General features: G+C 40.0%; 1 protein-coding gene across 1 annotated transcript; it reads left to right on the top strand.

The window, feature by feature from the left end:
• Positions 1–6,929: 6,929 nt before the first annotated feature.
• Positions 6,930–9,709, top strand: LOC121885391. The gene is made up of 5 exons (XM_042394798.1): positions 6,930–7,184; positions 7,289–7,401; positions 7,529–7,598; positions 7,716–9,004; positions 9,130–9,709. The coding sequence occupies exons 1-4, from the start codon at positions 7,098–7,100 to the stop codon at positions 8,640–8,642; spliced, it is 1,197 nt and encodes a 398-aa protein (XP_042250732.1). The 5' UTR covers positions 6,930–7,097; the 3' UTR covers positions 8,643–9,004; positions 9,130–9,709.
• Positions 9,710–12,247: the final 2,538 nt, after the last annotated feature.

A 12,247-nucleotide genomic window follows, 5' to 3' on the forward strand; every position in this document is an offset into this window, starting at 1 on the left:
GTATTGGTACTTTTACTTAAGTAAAGGATCTGAATACTTCTTCCACCGCTGCATATTTACATAATGAAGCTGGTTATGAAAACACATAATTACTTATATAAGCCAAAGAAGAGATGTGCATACCAGCTGATGAGTACCTCAGCATTAACTCGAGCATGATATACTACAATGTAAGAAGAGGCTGATGGATGGATGCTTGATGTGATACAATCAGATTTGCAAATGATGCAGAAATGCTTCAGGGATACAACTAGAGTTGTGTTTGTACAGTAGTTAGAGAAGAGGAGGGCAAAAGGACTGCCCACGAGCAAGTAATGCTGAACACGGCACAGAGGACAGCCCTGAGAGGGTGTGGGTGTAATTATAGAGATGAACAGAGCAAATTAACAAACAAATTTAACAAACTGGCAGCCTGATCTAAACCAGTGTCCAAAAACAGATAATGCCAGGAAGGCCTCATGGTTCATAAATCATCCTCATCTAAGATGTGGTAACAGAAGTAATTTGCTCGGTGCGTTCAATGAACAAAGAGGTTCAACTTTCCATGAGCCCAGAAACTCTCCGGAGAAACTGAAAATATGATCACTGTTATTAGTCTTTGGAGCCGTTTCTAAACAAACTAACATGACCAAACTCTTCGGGATGAAGGAACATGTCACCCAGTGCGGCGGTGTGGCTCATTGACGTGTTTTTAATAGTTTTTGGACAACAACGGAGGTCTACAGCACAGAGGAATAATATATTTCAGGCTTTGGATACACACACAATAGATCAATTCATTGTTGGTTTGACTCTGCACATGAGGATTGCTGATAATATCCTTTAAGGTCTTTTTTAAATATGCTCTGAGGAGGAATTTTAACCAAATGAGAGCAGCAGTACTACAAGTTAGGCCGTATCTGTTAGCTGTGTCTGATAAATTGACTTTAAAACCATCATCAGGAGCAGGTAGAGGAGGCAGGAAAATTATAGCTAAGAACACTATACCTCCGTCCTTTTTTGGTGTAACTTTACTCTTATATGTGCTAAATATTAGTGGGTTTCTAAAAATTAAAATAACCAAATTTGGTGACAGAGGGATGAAAGACCAGCGTGACAGAAAAACAGAAAAGGGGAAAGAAGGGGAAGCATAGTTAATGACATATGATGGATAAATGCCAAATTCATGACTGTGCATGCTGAGGGCTTACAGTCAATGACGTGTAGATAGTGTGTGTGTGTGTGTGTGTGTGCATTTCTGTTACATCTTTGGGACCAAGCGGATAGTTCTGGGGCTGAGAAATGAAGTCAACCTGGAAGTGACTTAAACCTACATCATTCCCTCTAATGGCCAGCAGGAGGCGACTCCACTGGCTCCAAAATGAAGTCCAATTGTATGGAAGGGGGGAGGTAGACATGTGCCTGCCCTGCATACACACATGTCTCTGTTCAGTAATGTCATTAATAACCCTGGGTATAAAGTCCTTCAGAGAAATAGTCCAGATGCTGCTAGTTCACTCTGAATGCCTGGAAGTGTGTGTGTGTGTGTGTGTGTGTGTGTGTGTGTGTGTGTCTTCTGGAGGGATGTCATAACACATCAGCTTGTATCCCTGGCGGTGGTGGCATGGAGCAGTGTTGCCTAAGCGTGGAGTCTCGTGAGTGAGCGATCGCCATCTGAAAGGGCGTCCTGCGGCGAATCAGATGCTCCTCGAGGACTTTGTCTGTGACCCTGTGACATCAGGCTGAAGAGGCTGAAATAAAGACAAAGAAAGAAAAAGAGGAAGAGGAAAAAGGAAGAATATTTTGATGGGAGAAAGTCAAGGGAGAAAGAAAGAGACAAAAAGACAAAAATTAAAGCTGCATTCATTTATTTTTGTTGTAGTTTTTCTCTTTTTTTGCCTCTAGGGGGCAACATTGCAACACAATATTGTAAAGACAATGATTGAAGGTCCAATTGGAGCTCTTTCACAGTTTGGATTGGTATGAAACTAGTTGAATCATCAGTCCAAAAGATATCCAACTGTGTCAGAAAATATATGAAGTTAATTAGTTAACTTAGGGCGCCTCAAACACACTTCTAATCACCTGTCAACCCATACTTCAGCCAGCCACTGGCCTTCCTAAATTCTGGTTTAGGGCCAGCTCCTCTGCCTCCGTTAGAGGTGCCGGTGCTGGGCCACCACCCGTTTTACGGGCATCTGCCTTCTTCCTGTTGGCTGAGTAGAAATATGTGTTAGTTTAAATAGGCTTAATTATTTAACAGAACATAACATAGATGAAAAGACATTTATGTGTGTGAAACCAGCATTATGTTGGGGATAAAACAACTGCAGAGTCAAACAGCCACTTAATATTTACTTTACAATGTAAAACAAGATAAAAATGAGGTACCCCCATGAGATTATGCCGAGGTCTTACCTGTTTGAACAATGTTTTTATATTTCATCTTAAACTGCTGCCAAGTGCGCTTCTCCCCCGCGGGATTGCACCTAAATGAAATAAATTAATAGGCAGCCATTCGAGCAGTTTTCCCCTGTAATTATTGTGATTACAAAGGACTACATTTAAACTTACGCATCGACCCGAGCAGCAATGTTTTCCCACGCCGTCTCCCTCTCTTTTGCAGGTGCAGCGGTGTTGTACTTCTTTCTAAATACATGCTCAAACTCGCCGTATGAGTGCATTAAGATTTCTAGATCTAGCGGGGTAAAAAACGCCGCCCTCCTCTTCCACGTTGCCATGGTGACTCGTTGAATCGGGGCTCCATTGATGCTGGCTATTTATAATTGTGGCTCACATACTCCTCCTCTCTTCCCGCTTGTTTTCCTGCACATATGCGTTTCCATGTCTCTCACATGGTGACTCAGCGTCTTCTCTCCATCTATAGGTAATGTAACCGACAATTTTCAGTGTTTGACACATCAATGATAATACAAACTGCATACAAAAATGTAAACTATACATACTTATCATGCTTTATGTCATTGCAATGAACCATACTATGCAGCTACTGTATTGATGCAGCATGTGGTCTGTTTGCTCGCATGTTAAAACTCATATTTTGATTTCAAAAGACACCGTATTTATGATTCAAGTAATATTCTAACATACGTCTTATTCAAATCACTAATCTCTTAAATTTTGATAACAATTGAGTATTTACCAAAAATAGAAGTAGAAATATGCAAAAAATGTTATTTTCTGAGGGTACCAAAATCACCAAAGTTTTTTTGCAACTTCTTTTGGGATCAGCACATTTGCTTTGATAACTCAATTTAAATTTCATTCATGCAACAAGCAGCTTCATTGGAAGAAACATCAAACAGCAAAAAATTATGATGTGTTTTTTTTTTTTAAAATTTGACGCAAAAGTTGCAGGTGGGCTTATATGGTACGTGGGCTTGATGGGGGTGTTTACCCTAAATGGAGCGCATCCACAGACAATAGCATTCCTTTAATACACTACCACGCTTGCTCAAAGGGAAACATGTCAAGTCATGTTGCAAATAGGTCTTCGCTTGCATGTTCTAAATCTAGATTGCCCTTATTAAGAGTTAAGCAGTTTAAAGATTTGAATTACAAGCTTTCAGTGGATCAGTGACTAAAATCCAACAACAAATGTGTTTTATGGGTCAGTTATTTCCTAACATTAATATTAATAATTCCAAGAAAGTTTTCTGGAAAGAACCGATTGACTTGGTTTTAATGAAATAATCTTATTTAAGTTAGTTGTAGTTTTAAAGCAGCTGTTGATTTCAGGATGAATTTCCATGAAAGAACTTCATGGATGAGTCAGTAATTAGTATAACTGTTCACTCAAAGATCCTTTAAAAACCAGCAAGAAGAAATTATATCAAGTTAAAAATCTGTTGTGCAGAATTTTAGAACAAATGCAAGAAAGATGAACATCTACAAACTGCATCTTACTGTGTGTCAGCTACACAAAGATATTAACTCTACTGATCTTTGTTGAGCAGGCTTAGTCACATGTTGGTGGGTTTTCCCCCTCAAACAAATGATGATTATTTCCTTTCTTCAGACAACAGAAAACAAAATCAAACTACTTTGTTTACATTGTCTCCATAACACATGAAGTCAGACACAACAGTAGGCCTAAACTAACGTTTCCTGTGAAACCTTTTAAAATAACAGGTGGCTGTGGCTCAGGAGGTAAAGTGTTCCCAGCTTCTCTGATTCACATATAGAAGTGTCTTTGGGCAAGATACTGGACCCCAAATGGCTCCTAAAGGCTCCACCATCTGTGTGTGTGTGTGTGAATGATCAGAAACTCCTCCTGATGAGCAGGTTGACACCTTTCATGGTAACCTTTGCCATCAGTGTATCAATGTGTGTGTGTGAATCATAGACTGAATGTTGGCATGTAGTGTAAAGCGAAGACTAGAAAGGCGCTATATAGATGCAGCCCATTTACCATTTTAAAATATAGTGACCCAGAGCACTTAATATTCAAGGATGTACCAAAAACTAAAAACATTTCAGTCTAGTCTTCCTCAGTGAAAAATTGTACATTCATAAATTGTACATTCTTATGGATTGAGTTGTACTGTCCCCTAACCCAGGTTGTGGAGGTTTCAGAACAAGCCCATTAAACGGAGCACATCCACAGGCAGTGGTATTCAAAGGGAGACATGCCAGGTTACATGGACACATTCAATACGTTGCACTGCGGGTAAGACACATGTCAGAGCCTGATGAGCAGGTTGACACTTGACACACTAAGATCAGAGTGAGCTTTGCATCACTGACAGTATCAGGTCGCCATCACCACAATCAAAACATTCTACACAAAATAATATTGTTACTTACACAACTGAACTAGTGTGACAAGTTTAGCATGTGGCGCCTATTGATGTTTGTATTCACTGTAAAAGAAATCCCATGAAAAGTAAATTATAATAATTTGGGTGACACTTTGGAACAGCTGATCTGCTTTTGCATCCTGCACACTCTGACTTTTTTATTAAAATGGAGGATCATGCATAATCATGCACAATTGAAACTTTTTAAATGTTGTTTATTTGTGTTAAATTTACTGAATATTAATGAAGCTTCCTTTCAAATCCAGTCAGTGAATGTAAATCCTCCTCTGTGCATCGTGTGTGCTGCTCTTCACTTCACTGCAGCCTCATGACACCATCCAGTTGACTGATAGAAGAACTGCAGCAGCCGATGACAGCTTTCTCTGTCTCACACTGCTGTCTGGAGGGAGTCCTTCCCTCTAAAAGCTCTCTGTGTGTGGAACATGACCTCCAGACCAAAGCTCAGAGGTGAGTTGAGGATCTCTAACTGTCCATCACTGTTACATTAATCCATCATCATTATTCACACTTAAAGCTCTGTGTGTGTTGTGTAGAAGCCCAGACTGGGAAAGACCAAGGTTTGCTGGATCTGGACCTGAACCTGGACCTGGACCTGGACTTGGACCTAGACCTGAACCTGAACCTGAACCTGAACCCAGCTGTGTGTCTTTAAAGAGCGACCAGTCGAACCTTTGTTCAATTGATTTCAAACGACGTTCATCTGATAAAAAGTACGTTGTTTTCAGTAGTAAAATCAGGCAATATGATCAATATTAGCTAAAATCTAAATCAGTATAAACAGCTTTCAGTTTATATATTTGAGATTATTCATTGATATTCAATGAATTCATTCATTCATTCAATGACTTCTATCTGTAATTATGTCATTTCCAGAAATTTTTTTACTGAATTCATGAGCTTTAATAAAGCTGTAATTGTTTCTTTTCTATCGAGATCCAGCAGAGACCAGACTCTGCTGCTTCTGGACCTGAATCTGGATCCGGACCTGAACCCCGCTGTGTCCTCCGAGATCGACCGGTCACCTGATCGCTACATTAATTTCAAATGACAACCTCTTGCTGCAAAGAGGTCAGCTGTAACTAAAATACAAAATGTAACTCTAAAGGTTTTGCCAAATACATCTCTTTTCAACATAAATTTCAACATTTCAACATGAATCTTTTTAATATACATTTATATTCTCATATCTGAGGAGATGTGCATTGAATTACAATAACAGCAATGCACAACACCTAGAGCATTATTTTTTCTAACCTTTCCAAAACCAAAAACACAGAGAGAAAGTTTAAGGAATGGATGTGTTTAACTGTTCTAAAGTAACCTGCTAACATGCGGCACATGATAGTAATGATGATGATGATGGTTATTATTATGTTAATTTCCACTACCGTTATGCTTGTACACCAGAAACTAGGGTAATGTAATGCTCTTATCTGTACTGGATCAGTGTACAACAAAATATTTTTGGCCATTTTCATTTGTTTTATTGTATTATAATAATATGTTAAGTTGTAAATCAAAAGCAAGGTTTCAGTTACATTCAATGTGAAATAAAGAATGATGAGTACCATATACTTCTGTCAGTTTCAACTTAATACAGAGAAAATTGAGGGTTTTTTTTTTTAAAGTGGAAGGGTACCAATATTTTGTGCTACGTCTGAACTCCTGCCTGCCGACCTGCTTCATTAACATCCCTTGTTAATGAAGCAGGTGAAAGAGTCATAATTGATGTTGTTTACCTGATGGTCTATGGGGAAAATGCTTTTTGGGCTGCAGAGGGAGTTTTTGCTGCGATACTGTGAGTGACCACTGGGAAAAATTGTCTGCAAGGCTGAGTGGCGGGGGCCCTATAATCCACCCCCACACCCCCTCACCACCCCACTCCATGACCCCCCCTCAGCCCCTTGACCACTTTTTAGCATTTTTCAAAATTACTGTATTTTCTCTAATAGTGGCCGGTGTTCAATTAAAATAAAGGCCCCGGCCACTATTAGAGAAAATACGGTATGCAGTGGGCGGAGTTAAGCTGATTTGCTCATCAGTTCCGTCCTTTGATGTGTCAAGAATGTCGATGATGTCACACACATCTACATTCCGAATATTCTTAACTTGAAGAACAACTGCACATTCTCACTCATTTGGTACCTGATCGCTCAGCTGTCCAAACCCTCTGAACCGACGTATTCGTTCCTTGCGTTCGACAAACTTGTTTACTGATTGTTTACTTCACAGATTTATTGTTTTTTTCTCTCTGTGGAAAACTGACAAGTCTTAAAAATGGACAACAACGCCATCTTTAAACGAGTCCAACAAATGAGACCATCCTCTTTCTCTGAAGAAGAGCGATGCCGCTACCAAGCAGAAGTAAGTCACTGTCAAATGTAAAAGTGCACTGTTCAATTTAATGTTACATTTGAGTATAATATGGTGTTTCTGTGAGCTGACTGTTTGCTGAATCTGTCTTGCAGAAAATGATGCTCAGGCAATTCATGCTCCTGAAGCAGCAGGATCAAGTCCCCGATCATCTAACTGTTCAACAGATGAAGACCTGGCTGCTGACAGGAAGGAGCTTTGTGGAGGAGTAAGTCAAACTGACCATTTATTTGACTCATATACTGATAGAAAACTGACATATTATATTACAGCTTTTTTTTACAAACATGTAACAGTTGTAGAAAATAACACAATGTTTTTTTTTATTTTTTCAGGTCTCAGGAAATTATGATAATGAATGATGATGGCAGACTCGAGACAAAACATCTCCTCATGGCTGAACTGGTGAGTAAATATAGTGAATCTTCAGACTGTAGTTTGATATGTAAACCTTTATGTAACACTAGTCTACTATAAACCTTTATTATCTTATTGCTGAGACTAACTGAGTGTTGTTGACAGGCCTGGACAACAGAGAGGAGGTTCTGTCTCAGTCAAATCGAGCAGGAGGTCCAGGAGGAGCTGGACGAGGAGAAGCGGCTTTCACAGCTGCTGAACAGGAAGGTCACACTGGAGGGCCTTCAGATGTTTGTTACAGTCTTCCGACCAAAAGCAGAGAAGGCTGTGCAAACATATCTACCATCACTGTTCAGCAAGCTGCTGAAATATTTTGGTGGATCTCGCATTCCTCCCGTCTCTTCAGGGGATGCGAAGCCACAAGAGCTGTTAGACCTCCAGAAGAGCACTGCACCAGTCATCCAGGAGGTGATTAACACCACTCTTAAGTTCCTCCTGGAGGAACCAAAGTCTGCAGGTCAAATTGAAGCAGCCAGCGTTGAGGTTGGGAGACTGCTGAGGGACTCAGCAGCTCCCTGTCTGCCTCAGTACGGACCTCTCTCTGCAGCCCCTCTGCTCGGGGTCTGCACTATAGCAGCAGGATTCATGGTCAAATCCATCTTAAAGGAGTTTGACCGTTACTCCCAGAAGATCCTCCACATAATGGACTATGATGACAGCTTCTTTTCTGCAAGAGAGAACGTCATCTTTGCGATCCAAGATATGGAAAATAGAGTGCAGACTGCCGCATGCAGACCTCAGCCTCAGCTCAGCACGGCGGTAGGGTCACAGGAGGGACCTCTGGAGGAGAAGGCGGCTTCTCCAGAGGTCTCGTTGGATGAGACAAGCCCTGTGAGGACATCCTCATCCTCAAGACTGGAGACCAACGTGATTATATACATGGAGCCGGAGCTGGAAGTCCTGCAGGAGGAGTTGGAGGCTGAGGACTTCGGAGTTCAGAGAAAGATGAAGAGGAAGAAGAGAGTGCGTGCCTTCTTCCATGGCATTTGGAGGGCAATGTCACGCTGCTTCCATTGTCCCTCTGAAGACTAAATAATAGCAATGTCTGTGCCACGGAAGACCAAAAAGAGGGACTTCTAGGGAGGAGAGAGGATTCACAAGTGTCTGTCACAGAGGACTAAAAAGGGGGACATCTGAAGGAGAGGGAGGGTACTTATATAAGAATAATAGCAATGTCTGTGCCACTGAAGACCAAAAAGTGGGACTTCAAGGGGCAGGGGGGGGTTTCTCCAGAGGTTTCTGCTATAGAACACCAAAAAGGGAGACTTCTGGGGGGGTTATACAAAGGTTTCCTCACTGGATGAGGGGACACCCACTGTGACGACCAGAATCAAGTCCCTGATCATTTCACTGTCAGACAGATGAAGACCTGGCTGCTGACACAAAGAAACTTTGTAAGTCAAACTGACTGTTTATGTGACTCATATACTGATAGAAAACTAACATATTATATTACAGCTTTTTTAAAAACACGTTACAGTTGTAGAAAATAACACAATCTATTTTTTTATTTTTACAGATTTCAAGAAATGATCGGGAGACCAGAGACAAAACATCTCCTCATGGCTGAACTGGTGAGTAAAACATAGTGAATCTCCAGACTTCAGTCTAACTGAGTGTTGTTGACAGGCCTGGACCACAGCGAGGAGATTCTGTCTCCATCAAATGAAGCAGGAGGTCCAGGAGGAGCTGGACGAGGAGAAGCAGCTTCAACAGCTCCTGAGCAGGAAGGTCTCACTGGATGAGGAGACAACCACTGTGTCCATGTTTAGACTGGAGACCAACGCAGACTAAATAAAATCAGTGTCTGTAATATCTGTCTGTAATGCTTGACTGCATTAAATAAACTAGAGCAGTGATGTTCAAAACATGCCTACATCAACACATCGAACAATGAATACAGTTGATGTTGAGGTGTGAATGAGTAAATACACCAACAACGTAATAATACACTCAGTGCTCTGGTAGTAAATACACATTCTCTTCTCATTTCAAGTAAAATAAGGGCTGCATTTAAAAATGAAATAATGTGCATCTTAAAACAAAGTGGATCGATCATATCGGGCTCTCAGATCGATCTTATTTTCTGTGCCTTCACTTCAGATTTGAGTGGGTATGTTTGCTCAAAAGACTTGTACTTTGTCTGCAGTGGTGCTTCACAATTACCACAGTCTCGAAGCAAATGAGATAAACTGGTTTTGAGCAGTTACTGAATTCATATCAGCATATCTTGGAGGCAGTACTTGTTTTAGTCCACATTCACTACAGAAACATCAAGAAACTAATAAATCAAATATTTAATTCAAACATGTAAATTTTACTTGTATCCTTCCTTTGAATCAACAAGTTTGTCTCTTCAATTGATGTAGAGCTGCAACTAATGATTATCGATTAATCTACTAACTATTTTATCAATTAATAGATTTTTTTTTGTCTATAAAATGTCAGAAAATAGTGAAAAATTCCTGTCAGTTCCCCATAGCCTGAGGTGATGTCTTCAACTGTCTTGTCTAACAGTTTATCATCACGTACAACAAAGAAAAGCAGTAAATCGCCACATTTGAGAAGCTGAAAACAGCAAATTTTTGGCATTTTTGCTTAAAAAAATTCTCTATTATCAAAACTGTTGCAGCTCAAAATGTTAGCCAAACAAATTCTACAAACCACACACACACACACACAAAAGACAGCATTTTAATGAGGCATGAGCTAGCCATTTATTGTTATTGAGGAAGTTAACATGGTTAACTGCATTGAAAGTCATACAATAAACCTCTTAAGCTTTGTGAAAGGTCCCTCTCTGTGTCACAGAGAGAAAGCTGTAGGAATATACATACAGTATATCTTATTGGCAAGTAGATATGTTTTAGTAAGTACATTCTCCTCTACCAGGTACTCATGTACAATATACACGTTAAAAAATATAGTTTGTTTGCATTGCGATCACCGTTTTTTTTTTTTTTTCCTTTTTTTGTTCAGGATGTTCAGGATGAAAGAATTCACATTAAAGTGTTACAAGTTCTTGAATGGCGGTGGAACTAAAGAGCACTGTTTTGTTTTTTGTTTTTGTTTTTGTTTTTTTAATAATAATAGCTATCACATACACATAGGCATATGCATAGAAGGCACGTCTATGCATCTAAATTGCTTACATGATAAATGGAGAGCAGTTTTATCATCTGGGAAGAAAAAAAAAAACAAAAACAAGAAGAGAGAAAGGAACACACACAGTATTTGGCTGATGAGCAGCCGCACTCTCTCACATCACATCCACACATCTGGACACAAAACACCACGAGCAAGCACTCCACTAAACATTAGACAAGTACAAACTCAATCCGTTCAACGATAAAACTGCATACAGTACACCACACTACAGAAGATCTCATTACTCAGTCAGTGGATGGTCACCCGGGAGGAGAGGAATCATTTCAAAAGAACACTTGCTGTGATGCAGCAGCAGCCGGGTGTTAGCAGAGTCCTCCAGGTGGGAGGAAGCAGCTCCCGAAAAAAACAAAACAAAACACTGATTTCATGATTCTTAATATTACAGAGAGAGACACTGTTCAATCCTGGATCAGTGGTTTGTTGAGAACCGTCCCTCAAGGCAAAAGAGGAGAGCCGCTTCTTCCTTTTTTTGCTCAGTTCAAAGACTCTGAGTCAGCAGCGAAGTTCAATCGCCCAACAAAAAAAAAAAAAAAAAAGGCTGCAGTTTTTCAAGGCGTAGTGACGGCGAGCAGATGTGCAGAGAGGTCGGGAAAGGCTCGAAGAGAGAGAATATTTAGGCCACATGTTTGAAATGAGAGGGCAAGTGTTGTGGATTCTCACCAGTACGATGATAATGCAGATACAAAAACATCAGACTCCCCCTAAATACCGCAGCTGACGGTGAAGATTAAAGGAACAGTTCGACATTTTGGGAATTAACGCTTATTTGCTTTCTTGCAGGAGAGTTCGATGAGAGGATCGTCTCCTATCTATATATCTGTACGCCATATATGACGCTGTAGAGTTATCAGGCTGTTAGCTTAGCTTAGCATAAAGACTGGAAGTAGGGGGAAACAGCTAGCTTGGCTCTGGCTCTGTTTCGGAGAAGTGAGTCGGTCAACAAATAGTTCCAGCACATAAAACCACGACTTGTTTTAATATTTCTATTTATAATCTTTATGATTTTCCTGAAATAAAAGCCCATTTTTGATACTATTCATGGTAAAATGTTAGCAGCGAGTTCCATTCAATGTATTTACGTTCTATGATTACGTGTCTATATGGTAGTTTACATCGTTAGTGGCGGGAAACGATGCAACATGTGACGATATCAGCCTCACAAACCAACATTTCCTGCTGCTTCACATTGAAAACATTCGACTGACTAGTTAGTGACTAAAGTTAGCACCAAAAATACTTCTGAAAAAACAATTAACTAGATGATTATTAGTCAATTGACAGAAAATTAATCGGCAACTATTTTGATAATCCAATAATTATCATTTTTCAAGTAATCAGACCAAATATTCTCTAGTTTCAGCTTCTCAAACGTGAAGATTTGCTGCTTTTCTTCGTCAGTAAATTAAAACAAATCTCTAGTTTTTGGGGGAATGTTGGTCGGACAAAACAAGCAACATGGGCTCTGAGAA

The sequence above is a fragment of the Thunnus maccoyii genome, chromosome 19 (assembly GCF_910596095.1).
Source record: "Thunnus maccoyii chromosome 19, fThuMac1.1, whole genome shotgun sequence".
Classification (NCBI taxonomy): domain Eukaryota; kingdom Metazoa; phylum Chordata; class Actinopteri; order Scombriformes; family Scombridae; genus Thunnus; species Thunnus maccoyii.

Bases quoted from the DNA above. Each gene is read 5' to 3' on its own strand.
- LOC121885391 (XM_042394798.1), top strand. From the start codon at position 7,098: ATGGACAACAACGCCATCTTTAAACGAGTCCAACAAATGAGACCATCC. The intron at 7,185-7,288 runs GTAAGTCACTGT...TCTGTCTTGCAG, and splicing joins GATGCCGCTACCAAGCAGAA to AAAATGATGCTCAGGCAATT. The intron at 7,599-7,715 runs GTGAGTAAATAT...TGTTGTTGACAG, and splicing joins ATCTCCTCATGGCTGAACTG to GCCTGGACAACAGAGAGGAG.